The sequence below is a fragment of the Phoenix dactylifera genome, chromosome 12 (assembly GCF_051530095.1).
Source record: "Phoenix dactylifera cultivar Ajwa chromosome 12, Ajwa_hap1_PhDact_Kaust_v1.1, whole genome shotgun sequence".
NCBI classification, from domain to species: Eukaryota; Viridiplantae; Streptophyta; class Magnoliopsida; order Arecales; family Arecaceae; genus Phoenix; species Phoenix dactylifera.
The window spans coordinates 21,319,647-21,335,904 of NC_143201.1; the positions used below are offsets into that span (position 1 = coordinate 21,319,647).

A 16,258-nucleotide genomic window follows, 5' to 3' on the forward strand; every position below is an offset into this window, starting at 1 on the left:
CGAACCGATATCCAACGGAGGACAACGGCTGGCGGGTGCCGAAGCGAAGAAGCGTCTCGGAAAAGCTCGCAACGATCCCTTCCACTCGCCTCCTATCCCCCCAAAGTGGCCATGACCGTACCGCATCTCAAACCTCCGTCGGTCCACCCTCGCGTTCCTTGCTCTCTTCCGCCATGGCGTTGGCTTCTTCTTTCCCTCCTTCCTCCCTCCCAACCCTCTCTCACTCTTCCGGAAGCCTCCGTCTCGTTTGCTCTCAGGTCTCCTTCCCCTCGCCGAGAAAGCCAGCGGGCACGGGCGGCCTGTCGGTGGCCCCTTCTCCGCTCCCCAACGAGGCCGCGCTGAGATGGAGGACCAAGGTCTCCTTCTTCCCGCCCTTTATCAAGAAGAAGGGCAAGAGCCGGGAGACGCTCAAGGATGAGCTCTTTGAGGCGATCGCTCCTCTTGATCGCGGCGCCGAGGCCACGCTCGAGGACCAAGAGAGGATCGATCAGGTGCAGCTTTTTTAATCTGCTGTAAATTTATAACGAAGTGGCATCTTCAGCTTGTGACATCGTTCTATGCTTCTTTCTATTAATCAGATTGCACGTGAATTGGAAGCAGTCAATTCAGTTAAGGAGCCACTCAAATCGGATTTGCTTAATGGAAAATGGGAGCTCCTATATACAACTTCTAAATCAATTTTGCAAACTCAGGTTGCTTCTCGCTCTCATTTTTGTGGGTTTAAATCTCATTTATGGCGTCAAGACGCTCTACAAGTAGAAACCGTCTTTAGTTACTCTTAAGTCTGTTGTGCTCATTGATTGATTATCGAACAATTTAGAGAGATGGAGAAATCCTCTCCTCCTCATCCAGAATTTCGTCGATATTTCCTCAGAAAGAAAAATCTGATGATATTTCTTTATCTTTTGTGAAACAATGGAGTGAAGATCCTTTTTCCTTTATCTGAACTATTTTTTACCTCGTCAACTATTCCTGCACATTCACTTTATTAAAATTTTCGATATCTAAAGATGTAACTTCTTCTGTCTTGCTTTTCTATATCGAATATCTGCAAGTCATGATTGTGCTTTGTAAAGATGGATATTGTAAAGATTGATATTGGACTGACTTTGCAGAGGCCAAAATTTTTACGGCCAAATGGAAAGATCTATCAGGCTATCAATGCTGACACATTAAGAGCTGAAAATATGGAAACTTGGCCTTACTTCAACCAGGTTCTTCCTCCTTCAAACCATGCCTTTTTGCAAATGCATGCTTCCTTAATAAGCTGTCTGTTATGAATTTCCGTTTCCAAAGAATTGAAGAATGCAAAATAATGTCTTTCATTTTTCTTGAGGATTCATGATGAGGAAAAGTTAGCAAGGGATTGGAATTGCCATATGATTTTGTCTAGTTATTGGTACAAATAAGTCATTTACTGCTCCTTTCATGGCATCAATGTGGTGTTGAATTAATAAGGAACTGTACAAGATGGCAATGAAACGACTTCCAAAATTTACACAATTATGTGGGTGAGAGAGGGAAAGAGGACGATATACTTATGTGTCCATTTGCATGTTTATGCAGGTTCACAGGAGATATTGTAATAACCAAATTATACTGCTTTGTTAAAGTTTAAATTAACTAGCCACATCAACAAAGGTAGAAGTTCATATATATCAAAGAAAACTGGTAACCTGATGGTTATAATTACATAAACTGAAAGCATATCAAGTGCATTATTTTCATCATAGGATATTATTATTATTGGCCCTATCACTAGACTTTTGCGATAAAATGTTTTCTAGTTTTACTAGGCATCTCGTCAGCTACTATTTTTCCGAATAATTGCTAAAGGAGATGTGACTCTATAACAAAATATATATACTGTTTAGACGTGTGTACTTGGACTTAAATGTTGCAATGCATTGCTGATAATTGCAACATGGGTATGACTAACTCCAACATTTCTTTTTGATACAATATCTACTCATGTCTATGTATTTGTTCATTGTTTTTCTTAACATGAACATATCTATGTGAGCAGTTAGCACTTTCAAGCACTTTTAGAAATATTTAAGATCAGGTATGTTGCTTCTTTAACAGGTAGTTTCCGTAATAAAATTTGTTACATCGAGGAAAAAGCAAATTAGATGTCTGATCAGCACCACCAAAAGTTGTGAAGTTAGTGATATTATGCAGTCTTGCTATAAAATAAACTTTTGTTATCTCTACATTACTGAATTGTTCTAGCGTCTTCATAGCTTCGCACAAAGTTCCTCTGAAGTGTACTCTTCAAATTCAGGGTTGTCCTTGCAGGTAACAGCCAACTTGGTGCCTCTCAATGCTAGAAGAGTAGCCGTTAGATTTGATACTTTCAAAATATTTGGTTTGGTAAGTGATGTCTTCTCTTTTAAAATCATATTCTTCTACTATTTATTTCCGATCTGGAACTTTTTAATGTTGATGGTCATATTACTTTCATAGAGCAGGATTCATGGACATCTCTGTTCATACTTAGGATGTTTTCTGATGCATGGTTATGTTGTTTCAGATTAGACATGCCTTCTAAATGAACATGCTTCTGATGTAGCTTTGGGTTCTTCCTTTTCGCATGTCATCATCTTCATAGTGACCTTTTAAGCATGAAACCATATTGGTTTACTGAATCCTTTCGTTTCGCCATTGTTTGCTTACCTCGTCAGCAATCACACGGTTGAAATCATTTTTGTCTAGTTATAATTGTTCATGCTAAATTTGCATTTTTTGTAAAAGACAGTTGATCAGGGCACAATCAAACCTGGGTAAAAATTATGCACAAAATTCATCATTTTGTGGCTAACAAGTTGGGTTTGTCTTGAAAAATGGCTGATGTTTCCTGCTATCTTTTGAACTCTGGACAAACATTTGTCCCCCCTCCCCTCCCCACCCCTGCAGAATTCCAATGATTTTGCTTTTCTAGTGTGGAATCAAAGTTCCATTCTAATCTTATAAAAGGAAAGGAAACAAAGAAATATTTCATCCAAGAGATGGCTTTGCACTACTCGATCACAGATGACTCCTAAACTTTTGGCTTTTGTTTGGTATATTTCTAAACCAAAAAGCCCGCCAACTCATATGGGTTTTTTTCCTCAAATTCAAGTAAGGTTTCTATAGTTGATATACCTTTCCCACTCTTTGTCCAGGTATTTTAGGAAATATGGGATCTAATTATTAACTGATAGAAAAAAGCATTTTAAGTTCCCGATTCTTTATCTCAAGAATAAGAAAAAAGAACATTTTAATTGGACCAACACCCTTCCTGTCCAGGAATAAATAGTCTATTTTGGATTTGTGAAATCCTTGCTAAATAAGGATTACGAGTCTACATAGAAGGCAATGATACATTGTCATTTGTATTTATTCTTTAGTTTATTTGGTTATGTTTTAATGGGCAAGTTACTGAAGGCTGGATTTATGTAAGCATATAAGTTTTATTTGCTCATCTTCTTTACTATTCAATTTATGTTGTTAAAATATTTGATTCATTATTTTTTGATTTTTAATGTTGTTTTTAATTTTTATTCAGCAACCATTATCCAGGACATTTTTTTGTTGTCTCTAAAATTTTGGTTGATTACCTCATGCTATTTGTTAGAAGATGGCAAATACATTCTTAAAGAAGTCATTGTCACAATTCATAAAATGTTAGAAGGGGGTGAAAAAATTTACTAAAATAATTTATATTAGCTTTGCAGACAAATAGATGGAAGTATTATGACACACGAGTGGTAGTATGTGTTTACAGTAATCATTTTTTAATGTCCTTGATTTAGATAATAATTCTTCTGATATTGTTTTGTTGTTTGTCCTCCCCCTCGTTTAAATTCCTGGCTCTGCCATTGTGAACAGACTTCTTTCATAATAGTGCGTGCCAATTTCAGACACCATAATATTTTTTCCAGATATAAAAAGACTAGATATATATATCCATATGGCTTGGCGTCAAAGAAGACTGTGTTGCCAAGTGTTAGTCATAAGTAAGAGACTAAGAAAGATATGTCATCTCATTCTGATATTGTTCTTTTGTTTAGTTCTGCATATATTGCTTTATTGGAAACTTTACTGGTCATGCTTTTATATTGCTGTTTCTGTTTGCATACAGGTACCTATTAAAGCACCTGGAAGAGGACGTGGTGAATTAGAAATCACTTACTTAGATGAAGAGATTCGGTAAGTGTGTGCAGCATGTTACCAAATGTATTTCTCCTTTCTATATCTTAGTCTCAATTATGTAAAATTGGAGCTAGTTTTCTTGTTAAAGTTAGCACTCACATTGGATTTTCCCACTACTGTCACGAGTTTCTAGAAATAAAGATGCCCCCATATGAAAATATGTTAATGCATGGCAAATTGCTGTTGTTATATCTCACACTTATGCCTATTCACTCAATAGTACACATCCACTTACTTCATATATCATACCTAATCATACATGCGATGATTTCTAGTAGTGGGAAAAATCACTGCAACATAGTTACAACATGTTTAAATCATTTAAAAACCTATTTAGTCTGTTTATTTTGATTTTACCTATTTATTAAATGGGTTATGCAGGTTGCATTAGGTTATATGTTTAATAAAGAGGGTGGGTTCGGTTTTAGATTTTGACCCATTTAATAAATGGGTCTGGTTCAGGTTGATAGATATTTAACTTGACCCATATCCAACAAATGCCACCCATCAGTCAAATAGGATGCACCTCTCTCTCTCTCTCTAAGGTGCTTGTATCGGACTGACCTATAATTTTGGCTGTCGTGGAAACTTGGAGTAGATCTAGTGCTATATTACATATAGACTATCTAGTTGCTACCCTCTATCTCTGAATTTTATTGGAGGAGGGTCAGATATATGTAACCTTACCCTTGCATATAGAGAAGCTATTTTTTTGTTTTGAATGTGTGACGCCCAGGTCATAACGGAGCAATCTTACCACTGCATTAAGGCTCATTCGCAAAAGAGAAGAAAATATGGGAATGATTAGTGTTGCTGGGGGTCCAAACCGAGAACGATTGGCACAGCGGTGTGAACGGGGTTCCCTTTGAGTTGCTTTGGTTGCGCTCCGCCCTCCGCCGTGAAACCTGCAAGCAAGCCTCGCACCACCACCAGGGTAGTGGGGGCCCTCCGACGATCAAGTCAGGGGAGATCGAAGGAGAAGGAGAAGGAGAGGTAGCAGGTAAGATGATACTCTGGAAAATCTTTTTTTACCCTCCCCCTTCCCCCCCCAGCCCCATATATATCAGGCTGGGGGGTTTTTCTGGGGATTGGTCATCGTGTGGCACGATGGGGTTGCCACTGACGTGGCCGTTACAGGGCGTCGTGGGGCAGCGCTGGGTACGGCCATGGCAGGGCGTAGTGGAGCTCCGCTTTGTACGGCTGTTACAGGGGATCGTGGGGCAGCGCCGGATTCGGCCGTTGCAGGAAGTAGTGGAGCAGGGGGCCGCGGCGTGCCTCAGGGGAACAGTCTGTTGTTGTCAAGAGATTGCCGACCCGAGGTCGGATTGCTGGATCAAGGGGCAACCGACTCGGGGTCGGACTGCGGAGCTGAAGATATCCGACCCGAGGTCGGATTGCTGGATCAAGGGGCAGCCGACTCGGGGTCGGGCTGCGGAGCCGAAGATATCCGACCCGAGGTCGGATTGCTGGATCAAGGGGCAGCCGACTCGGGGTCGGGCTGCGGAGCCGAAGATATCCGACCCGAGGTCGGATTGCTGGATCAAGGGGCAGCCGTAGTCTTCCTGGGCACGCGTGCCGGTCACGTGGGGCATGGTGGCTAAGTTCCCCCGTAACAGTAGCCCCCCACTTCCGAGCCTGGAACCAGGAGGGGAACGGGTGAAGGGAGTGACGCTTCGAGATTGCCGCCATCCCTCGGAAAGGCGCGCGCGCTCCGAGCTCCCCGCCTTCTTTATGGCGTATGGCGGTTGTCGCTGATCTGGCAGTCTGCGGATTTCGGCGGACATCCTTCCTTAATGGCGTCGATTCGCCTTTGGGGCGCGAACGATCCTTCGGCAGCCAGGCGTCCTCTGGCGTCACCGAGGCGTCACCCGCCTTTCCGCCTATTTAACCGGGGGCCCTCCCCGTCCGCCTTTCTTTCCACAGGCATCCTCGAGTTTCTCCCTTGTGCTGCTGCCGTTGTTGTCGGATTGTTCGTTCGCTCCTCTTTTGATGCTCTTGGAGCCGTTCTTCCTTCCCTTCCGGTGAGTTGCCCCATTCTTCAATTTAGGGCTCTCCGTACTTTCTCCTTTCGTATTAGTGTACCCCAGTCGTTCCGGTCCCTTCTCCCCTCTTGACCCCGTCCTGACCGTAGATTCTCTGGCCGTTAGGGATGGACGAAGTAAGAGCGGACCGCATTCAGTCGGAGCTGGTCCCCGAAGACCTAGATAGGTTCGTGGCCCGGTACCACCTTCCCGAAGCCTGCAACGTTACGCTCCCGGGGCCTGAGGAGAGGATGTCCCATCCTCCTCCAGGGAAGGTCGCCATCAATGAGGACATCCTTCGGGCTGGGTTCCGCTTTCCCCCCTCGGACTTAGTCGTGCAGGTGCTTCGAGGTTTAAGAGTGGCGCCGACGCAACTGGTGCCGAACTCATGGCGTACCCTGACGGCCTTCCAGGTTCTCTGCCGCATGCACGAGGTTCCCGCCACCCTGAATGTCTTTTGGGAATGCTACGGCCTGAACGGCCACCCCCGGGACAGAGGGTGGTGGTGCTTTGCGGCGCGGCGAGGGTGCGGCCTCGTCAAGGAGGCTCCTTCCTCCATTCATGGCTGGAAGGAGCGTTTCTTTTTCATCGACGTAGATCCCTCTTGGGGAATCGGGACAACCTGGGAGACGCCGATGAAGTCCCCGATCGGCCTATCGAGGTTGTCAAGGGAGGAGTCCGATGGCGTCGCCGTTTTGAGGGGGTTGGTTGCCGAGGGCCGGCTCCCCCCGGTGGCTCGCCTTATTTCCGAGGATGCCTTGGTGAACGTCGGTCTGAGCTCGGTCCCCGCCGACCGTGAGCCCGCCATCACTTCTTCTTTTTTAGCTCTTTTCTCCTCTTTCGTTTCTTCTTTCCATCAGTTTCTCAGTTTCTAACCATCTCGTTCTTTTTGCAGAAATCGACGACGTCATGCAGTCGGACAGGGCAATGGCTGTTAGTAGGGCGTCCCTACTGGAAGCGGTCCGGAGGAAGAAACGGACTCCTCCGAGCGGGGTCCCACCGGCAAAGAAGCTCCGCCAGCAGGCGACTCCGACGCCGACAGACGGGTCCGGGCCCACCGATCAGGGGGACGCCGCGGGCTCGGACCGACAGTTGACGCCGTATCAGCCCTTCGGTGATGAGACTACCGCTTTTCCGGAGGTGTCATCCGGGCGCGCCCGTGGTCGGTCCCCAGCCCGGCCTTCGACTCGGTCGGCCTCGGATGATACGAGAAGGAGGGGCGCGCCGAGGCCCCGGCCGAGCGGGACCCTGTCGATTTCTGGCGCGGCCCCCGCCCCGAGCACGGTCGGCATGACTCTCCCTCAAGCAATGGGTAAGGGTAAGGCCGCAGAACCACCGTCCGGCTCCGGGGCGAAGTCGGGGTCGGCCTTCACTTTCGCCGGCGCCCGAAACCTCATCGAGATGGTGCTGCTGGAGGGTGACCGTAGGCAGGTCCGGCAGATGAGGATCCCTGAAGTCGGAGCTGCCAGCTGCGTCTGTCTCATGTCGGTGAGTGTTCTTTTGGTCGCTTTCGTCATTTATAGGCTCTATTGATCCCCGTCTGACGCTCTTATTTTTCCTGTCTCTTAGCTCGCCCAGTACATGATCCGTCTGGAGGAGAGCCACGAGGAACAGGCGAGGCTCCCGGCGAAGGCCGAGAGCCGACTGAAAGCTGTAGAGGAGGGAGGCCAGGCTGCGGCGGGGAGAACGACCTGGGACCTCGAGACGAGGCTCCAGGTGGCCGAAGAGCGGGCACTCGGCTTCGCCGCCCTCGAGAGGCAACTGTTGGAGGCTCAGGAGCAACTCAAGGTTGCCTCGGGTCTCGAAAGCGAGATCAGGAAGGCGGAGCGAGCCGAAAAGCAGTCCCGGAAGGCTGCCGACTTCCGGGAAAGGTGGGAGAAGGCCCAGCAGTCGGTCGACAACGCCCGCAACCGAACCCGATCTCTTGAAGCCAAGATGGCCGAATTGGAGTCGGCCTTGGAGGGGACTCGTGCGAGCAACCATGAGCTTCATTCGCGCCTGGAGGAGGCTGAGGCTGCTCGCGTCGCTGCCAAGGCGAAGCACACGGAGGCTCGGGCCGATCTGCTGAGGGTCTCCTCCGAGGCGGACGACCGGATTGTGGCGAAGGTCATGGAAGCGAAAGCTCAGATTACGGAGCGAGCGGAGGCGGCGCTGGCCGAGAAGAGCGCAGAAATCGGGCGTCAGGCGGTACAGGCCTATCGTCAGTCCGCCGAGTTCATCCGTGACATGTCGGATGCGGGGTCCGACTCCTTTGCCTTAGGCTTCGATGAAGGCCTGGTAAGGGTGTCCACTAAATACCCCGGAATTGACCTGAGTGGGGTCTCCCTCCTCGACTCCCCTCCGATGCCATTACCTGCCGGTTCTCCAACCGTCTCCCTATCCTTCGCGGACGTGCTCGCCGTTCCCGATCCAGGGGTTCCTCTAAGCTGACCCTCTGTACTTTTTCTTTGTTCTTTTCTTTGTATGTTGGCGTTTTGCCATGTTGTATGGGTCTCGGCCCTGATGCAACGAAAGTTAATGCAAACAAAGTGTTTCCCCATTTCACTTTCGTCCTTCCTCTTTTTAACTCTTGGTAGCGTCTCGCCGACTCCTGACTCTTGAAGTTCCTCCGGCACTAGGCCAGGCATCCGAGGGTTAGGCCTCAGGAAATTCTTCCGGCGCTAGGCCAGGCATCCGAGGGTTAGGCCTCAGGAAATTCTTCCGGCGCTAGGCCAGGCATCCGAGGGTTAAGCCTCAGGAAATTCTTCCGGCGTTAGGCCAGGCATCCGAGGGTTAGGCCTCAGGAAATTCTTCCGGCGCTAGTCCAGGCATCCGAGGGTTAGGCCTCAGGGAATTCTTCCGGCGCTAGGCCAGGCATCCGAGGGTTAGGCCTCAGGAAATTCTTCCGGCGCTAGGCCAGGCATCCGAGGGTTAGGCCTCAGGAAATTCCGCTCATTGGTCGGCCAAGGCTGGCGCAAGCCGAGGCGACCGGTCGGGGCTTCAGGCTAGTCTGCTCCCGGGATGATCATCGGGTTAGCCTGGCATCCGAGGGCCGAGCCTCAGGGAATTCCGCTCGTTGGTCGGCCAAGGCTGGCGCAAGCCGAGGCGACCGGTCGGGGCTTCAGACTAGTCTGCTCCCGGGATGATCATCGGGTTAGCCTGGCATCCGAGGGCCGAGCCTCGGGAAATTTCGCTCGTTGGTCGGCCAAGGCTGGCGCAAGCCGAGGCGACCGGTCGGGGCTTCAGGCTAGTCTGTTCCCGGGATGATCATCGGGTTAGCCTGGCATCCGAGGGCCGAGCCTCGGGGAATTCCGCTCGTTGGTCGGCCAAGGCTGGCGCAAGCCGAGGCGACCGGTCGGGGCTTCAGGCTAGTCTGTTCCCGGGATGATCATCGGGTTAGCCTGGCATCCGAGGGCCGAGCCTCGGAAAATTCCGCTCGTTGGTCGGCCAAGGCTGGCGCAAGCCGAGGCGACCGGTCGGGGCTTCAGGCTAGTCTGCTCCCGGGATGATCATCGGGTTAGCCTGGCATCCGAGGGCCGAGCCTCGGGGAATTCCGCTCGTTGGTCGGCCAAGGCTGGCGCAAGCCGAGGCGACCGGTCGGGGCTTCAGGCTAGTCTGTTCCCGGGATGATCATCGGGTTAGCCTGGCATCCGAGGGCCGAGCCTCGGGGAATTCCGCTCGTTGGTCGGCCAAGGCTGGCGCAAGCCGAGGCGACCGGTCGGGGCTTCAGGCTAGTCTGTTCCCGGGATGATCATCGGGTTAGCCTGGCATCCGAGGGCCGAGCCTCGGGGAATTCCGCTCGTTGGTCGGCCAAGGCTGGCGCAAGCCGAGGCGACCGGTCGGGGCTTCAGGCTAGTCTGTTCCCGGGATGATCATCGGGTTAGCCTGGCATCCGAGGGCCGAGCCTCGGGGAATTTCGCTCGTTGGTCGGCCAAGGCTGGCGCAAGCCGAGGCGACCGGTCGGGGCTTCAGGCTAGTCTGCTCCCGGGATGATCATCGGGTTAGCCTGGCATCCGAGGGCCGAGCCTCGGGGAATTCCACTCGTTGGTCGCGCGCCTATCACTTGCCGCTCGACGGGGTTTTTCCGTGGCCAGCTGCGGTCGTATTTCTCCTCCTCTCGAAGCGTCGCCTGGGGAACACCAGAAGGCTATTAAATGCTAATTGAGGCGTTACCTGGAAAATCGGATCGGCCAGTTGCTGCTTGCGAGGAGTGCCAGTTAAGCGGCCGCGATACGCGCGTTCTTTGAGGCGGATGCGGCCTGGGCGCGTGCGGAGATACGTGGGCCGTGGGATACACGCCGCCCGGAGTGTCCTGCATGAAGAATGCAATTAAGGAGAACGACGCTTAGGAGGTCGTGGGAGGATACGCCTCGAGAGCCGGAACGGCTCCGGATTCGATGCGCCCGCATTTATTGGAGCCACCCGCATCGGAACGACCGGGGGGCCACAGTTTGGCTATAAATATAAGTGCAGGTGCGGTGGAGCCTGCCAAGCCGGAGCTGTTCAGGTTGCCATGGATCGTGGACCTCCTCTCGGGTGCGTGGCTGGGAAACCCCTGCCGGAGGAACGGGAGGCGCGCCCCTCGCGACTTCCGCCAACTAGCCGTTTCATCTGGGATCAACAAGGAGATTCTCTCCGGCGGAACTCCGCTCTAGGCGTTTCATCTGGGATCACATCCCCCCTCTTTTCAGTCCCACCTCCCGATTGAGCTCTGCGCTAGACGCTTCATCCGGGATCGCGCCCCCTCGCACTCTTCTCCCTTGTATTCCTTTCCTCCCTTTCTCCTGGGGAGGACCGGAATATCCCTTGGAGGTGGCGTTCCTCTAGAAGCAGTGCGAACTTCTTCTTCGTCCGCGCCGGCTCTTCGTCTTTTGCGTGAGGCGTCGATGGCGCCTCCGGGGGGAAGCACCCACGCCCGGTGGGATTGCAGCTGCTTCGGATGGAGGGTTCGGGATCCCAGATCTTCAGCTTAACGGAGTCCCCACCTCTTCCTTACTTTCTTTACTCCCCAATTTCCCTCTGAGAATTCTTTGTAATCACACGAACACGCCATTGTAACCAGGAATTATTGAGATGAAAAGGACTATACATTTTTGAACTGTCTTTCTGGCTTTGTCTTTCTACTGGTAATACACCCGTAGGTTAGCGGAATTCCAGCTCGGAATTTCTCGACCATCTAGGGCCTCCAACTGGTAGGAGCCAGGTCGGTTTACCCAGCGAACCCTATACGGGCCTTCCCAATTTGGCGCCAGCTTCCACCTTCCGCGGGTTGAGATGCTTTGGCTCGCCTTAGCACCAGATCTCCGATTCTGAAAAGTTTTGGTCGGACCTTGGAGTTATAATATCGGGCCACCCTCCGCTGATACATCGCCATCCGAACCTGCGCCATTTCCCTCGCTTCTTCCAAGAGGTCCAGGTTTCCTCGGAGTTGCTCCGAATTGGCCTCGGGTCGGTGCGTAGCCACCCGGGGCGAGGGGAGTCCGAGCTCCACGGGGACAACCGCTTCCGTGCCATAGGTTAGGCTGAAAGGCGTCTCCCCGGTAGGGGTCCGATGCGTGGTCCGATACGCCCAAAGGACGTTCTCGAGTTCTTCGACCCAAGCTTGCCCCGTCCGACCGATTCGCGCCTTAATTCCTTGGAGGATTGTCCGGTTTGTCACCTCGGCCTCACCGTTGGTTTGGGGATGCGACACAGATGTGAACCGATGCTCGATCCCGAATTCCTCGCAGAAGTCACGGAAATGCTTGTTGTCGAACTGTCGACCATTATCCGAGATGAGGACCCGGGGTACCCCAAATCGGACAATGATGTTTTTCTTCACGAACTTCCGGACTTGCACCTCCGTGATAGTGGCCAGCGGCTCTGCCTCCACCCACTTGGTGAAGTAGTCGATTGCAACAATCAAGAATTTCCGCTGGGCGGAAGCGACGGGGAATGGTCCGAGGATATCCATTCCCCACTGTGCGAAGGGCCAGGGTGCGGTGATTGGTGCCAAGGGGACAGAAGGGGCTCTCTGGACGTTGGCGTGGCGCTGGCAGGCGTCGCATTTCCGTACGTGATCCTTTGAGTCCTCCAACAAGGTAGGCCAATAATAGCCTTGCCTCATGATCTTGTGCGCCAAGGACCTAGCCCCCGAGTGCGATCCGCAGACGCCCTCATGGACTTCGCCGAGGACGTAGGCCGCCTCCGAGGGGCGGAGGCACCTTAAGAGGGGGGCGGTAAACGAGGTCCGATACAGCCTCCCTTCATAGAGTACGTAGTGGGCGGACTTCCTGACAAGTCGCCGAGCTTGATCTTCGTCTTCAGGGAGGATCCCTTCGGCGAGGTAGGCGACGAGCGGGTCCATCCAAGACGGCTCCGGATCAATCGCCATCACCGCTCCAGCCTCGCCGATGCTCGGGGCATCCAGGGTCTCCAGGTAGATTGCCCTCGACAAGTTGTGCGCCTCTGCGCCCACCAAGCGGGACAACCTGTCGGCCCTGGCATTTTCGCTTCTGGGGACCTGCTGGATGTCGACACTGCCGAGGTCGGAAATGAGTGCTTGCACCTTCCGGACGTAGTTCTGCATGGTCGGGCTCCGGGCCTCGAACTCCCCACGGACCTGCCCGACCACCAGCTGGGAGTCGGTGAAGACCTTCAAACGCCGGATGCCGAGCTCCCCGGTGAGTTTGAGTCCTACGACTAGGGCCTCGTATTCCGCCTCGTTGTTGGTAACTGGAAATCCAAAACTCAAGGCATACTCGGCTATCACTCCATCAGGACTGGTAAGGACCAGCCCGGCCCCTCCACCCTCGGGGTTCGACGACCCATCGATGTGAAGCGTCCAGGTCGGGAGGTCGAGGCTGGGCGTTTCCGGCGGTCTAGGTTCCGCCTCCTGCACCGTGCACTCAGCGAGGAAGTCCGCGAGCACCTGGGCCTTGATGGCGGGTCGAGGCTGGTAGCGGATGTCGAACTCACCGAGTTCTACTGCCCACTTCACCAGCCGTCCCGCATTCTCGGGGTTGCCGAGGATCTGTCGTAACGGTTGATCAGTTAAGAGGGTGACAGAATGGGTCTGGAAATAGGGGCGGAGCCTCCTGGTCGCGGTCAGCAGCGCGAAGGCGATCTTTTCAGCCTTCGTATACCGCGTCTCGGCGTCCCGTAGGACCCGGCTGATGTAGTACACAGGCTTCTGGAGCTTTGCCTCTTCCCGAACCAGCACCGCACTGACCGCGGTTGGGGAGACCGCCAGATAGAGGTAGAGCATCTCCCCTTCTTGCGGCTTGGACAGTAGGGGAGGAGACGCCAGGTATTCCTTGAGCTGGTCGAATGCTGCTTGACATTCGGCCGTCCAGAGGAAGTCTTTTGGGCGTTTTAACACCTTGAAGAATGGTTGGCAGCGTTCGGCCGATTTTGCCACAAATCGTCCGAGCGCGGCGACCCTTCCAGCGAGCTCCTGAACTTCCTTTACTTTGGTCGGAGGGGACATACCTTGGATGGCCTTGATTTTGTCCGGGTTGGCTTCGATACCCCGCTGGTTGACAATGAAACCAAGGAACCTCCCGGCCGAAGCGCCAAAGGCGCACTTCGCTGGGTTCAGCTTCATGCGAAACTTCCGTAAGGTGGTGAAAGTCTCCTCCAGATCCACGATGTGCTGGTCTGCCTGGCGGCTCTTCACCAGCATATCGTCCACGTACACCTCCATGTTCCGGCCAATTTGCTCTTTGAAGATTTTGTTGACGAGGCGCTGGTAAGTGGCGCCAGCGTTCTTCAGACCGAAGGGCATTACCTTGTAGCAGTACAGCCCCCGGTCCGTTATAAAGGCAGTTTTCTCCTCGTCCTGTGGGGCCATCATTATCTGGTTGTAACCGGAGAAGGCGTCCATGAAAGACAGCAGCTGATATCCGGAAGTCGCGTCGACCAGTTGGTCTATCCGCGGAAGCGGGAAGCTATCCTTAGGGCACGCCTTGTTCAGGTCGGTATAGTCGACGCACATCCTCCACTTCCCGCTCGCCTTCCGGACAAGTACAACATTTGCCAGCCACTCGGGGTAACTCACCTCCCTTATGAATCCTGCCTCCAAGAGTTTGTCTACCTCCTGGTCGACCACCCGGATCCGATCCGGGGCACAGTGTCTCTTCTTCTGCTTCACTGGCCGGTGGGTCGGGTCGACGTTGAGGGCGTGAGAAATGACCTCCGGGTCGATCCCAGGTACATCGGCCGCCGACCAGGCAAATACATCGGCATTGGCTCGGAGGAATTCCACCAACCGGGCCCGAGCTCCCGGGTCGAGATTGGCGCCGACCCGGACCACCCGGTCCCGGCGGCCTTCCTCGAGGGGAACTTCGACCATACCCTCGGCCGGCTCCCCCTGCCGCAAGGCCACCTCATCTCTGGCATCAAGGGACTCGACGCTTAGGGCTTCTGCGGGCTTCTTCCCTTTGAGGGTCGCTAGGAAACATTGCCGTGCGGTCGGTTGGTCGCCTCGGACCTCCCCGATCCCGACCGCCGTGGGGAACCGCATGAGCAAGTGGTACGTAGAGACCACCGCGCGAAGGGCGTTCAGTCCGGGTCGTCCGAGGATAGCGTTGTAGGTCGAGGGAACACGGACGACCAAGAACCCGAGTCGCACCGTGGTTTCTGTGGGTGCGACGCCCGCAGTCACAGGCAGCTCAACGACACCTTCCGCCGGAACAGCGTCACCGGTGAATCCTATGAGGGGGGTGGATATTTTGTGCAACAATTGTCTGGACAAGCCCATCTTTTGGAAGGCCTCGTAAAACAAGATATCAGCTGAGCTTCCACTATCCACAAGAACACGCCTTACATCATAGTTTGCCATAGTGAGGGAGATCACCATGGCGTCATCGTGGGGGGTCTGAACCCCCTTTACATCCTCATCACAAAAGGTGATTACATTGCCGACCCTCTGCCTCTTTGCGACGACCGCCCCCGACGCCTCCGCCGAGCCCCCTGCGCTCCTCACGGGCCGGGGGCAGCCCCCAGTGATAGTGTGGATCACGCCCGCAACGGGTCGATTCTGCTCCCGAGGCTCCGGAGGGGCCGGGTCGGCCGGACGCGGGTCTGCGGGGGGACGTCGGTCGCTCACATATCGACCGAGACGCCCCCGGCGGATGAGAGCCTCGATCTCGTCCCGAAGCTGGAAGCAGTCCTCCGTGTCGTGGCCGTGGTCTCGATGGTACTCACAGTACGCCCGGGAGGGCCTCTTCCCAGGGATCCTCCGCATCTGTCTCGGGGCCGGGAGGTCCTCCCGCCCCTTGATCTCCATAAGGATCTGGGCCCGGGGAGTCAGGAGAGGGGTGTACCGGTGAAAACGTCGGGGCGGAGAACGAGGGCGTGGGGCGCCGTGGTTCTTCGCCGGCGACGGGCTTCTGCGCCGACGCTGAGGCGTCGGGCTCCTCCTCTGGCGTGCCTCTTTCCGCCTTTTCTTCCCAAGCTTTTGAGGGATCTCGGCGGCCTCCTTGCTCCGGTGGGCGGCCGCCTCCTCGGCGTCCGCATACTGGTTCGCCCGGGACAACAGCTCTGGGAAGCTCCGCGGCAGGCGTTTGTCCAGGGAGAAGGTGAGTCTGCCCTTCCGGAAGCCACGCTTCAGGGCTGAAAGAGCTACCTCCTGACTCAGGTTCCGGACCTCCAGCGTAGCCCTGTTGAAGCGGGTAAGATAATCCCGCAGGCTTTCTCCCTCGTTTTGCCGGACATCAAAGAGGGAGTCGGAGACCAGTCGCCGCCGGCTACTGACGGCGAAATGAGTGATGAAGAGGCGAGTGAACTGGTCGAAGGACCGGATTGAGTCAGCCTCCAGCCCGGCGAACCATGCCCTCGCCGGGCCACGGAGGGTTGCCGGGAAAGCCTTGCAGAGAAGGGGATCTGATGCTCCGTGGAGGAGCATAAGGGTCCTGAAACTCTCGACGTGATCCCGCGGGTCCGCCGCCCAGTCATAGGGCTCGATCGCCGGCATTTTGAACCCCGGCGGATTCGGGGTCCGCAGGATCCTCGAGGCGAGCGCCGGCTGGGAGGAGATCTCTAAGTCGGCGAAGGGATCTTTGGAATGGCCCTTCAAGACCTGG

At 53.5% G+C, this 16,258-nt stretch overlaps 1 protein-coding gene across 8 annotated transcripts in view; it reads left to right on the plus strand.

Annotated features, from left to right (window-relative positions):
• Positions 1 to 16,258, plus strand: part of LOC103701843 (putative plastid-lipid-associated protein 4, chloroplastic) — a 21,680-nt gene continuing 5,422 nt past the window's right edge. For 3 of the 8 annotated variants that reach the window (XR_015972220.1, XR_015972219.1, XM_088709058.1), the window contains exons 1-5: positions 22 to 491; positions 579 to 692; positions 1,116 to 1,214; positions 2,299 to 2,373; positions 4,124 to 4,191. Coding sequence is in view for 6 of the 8 variants with exons in the window: in XM_088709058.1 (XP_088565184.1) it covers positions 174 to 491; positions 579 to 692; positions 1,116 to 1,214; positions 2,299 to 2,373; positions 4,124 to 4,191 (674 nt within the window). In the remaining 2 variants the exon portion in view is untranslated. Of the gene's footprint in view, positions 492 to 578; positions 693 to 1,115; positions 2,066 to 2,284; positions 2,374 to 4,123; positions 4,192 to 7,110; positions 7,704 to 7,784; positions 9,343 to 16,258 lie in introns of those variants that run through there. The other 5 variants (XM_089926739.1, XM_089926738.1, XM_089926742.1 and 2 more) reach the window with 5 other exon arrangements.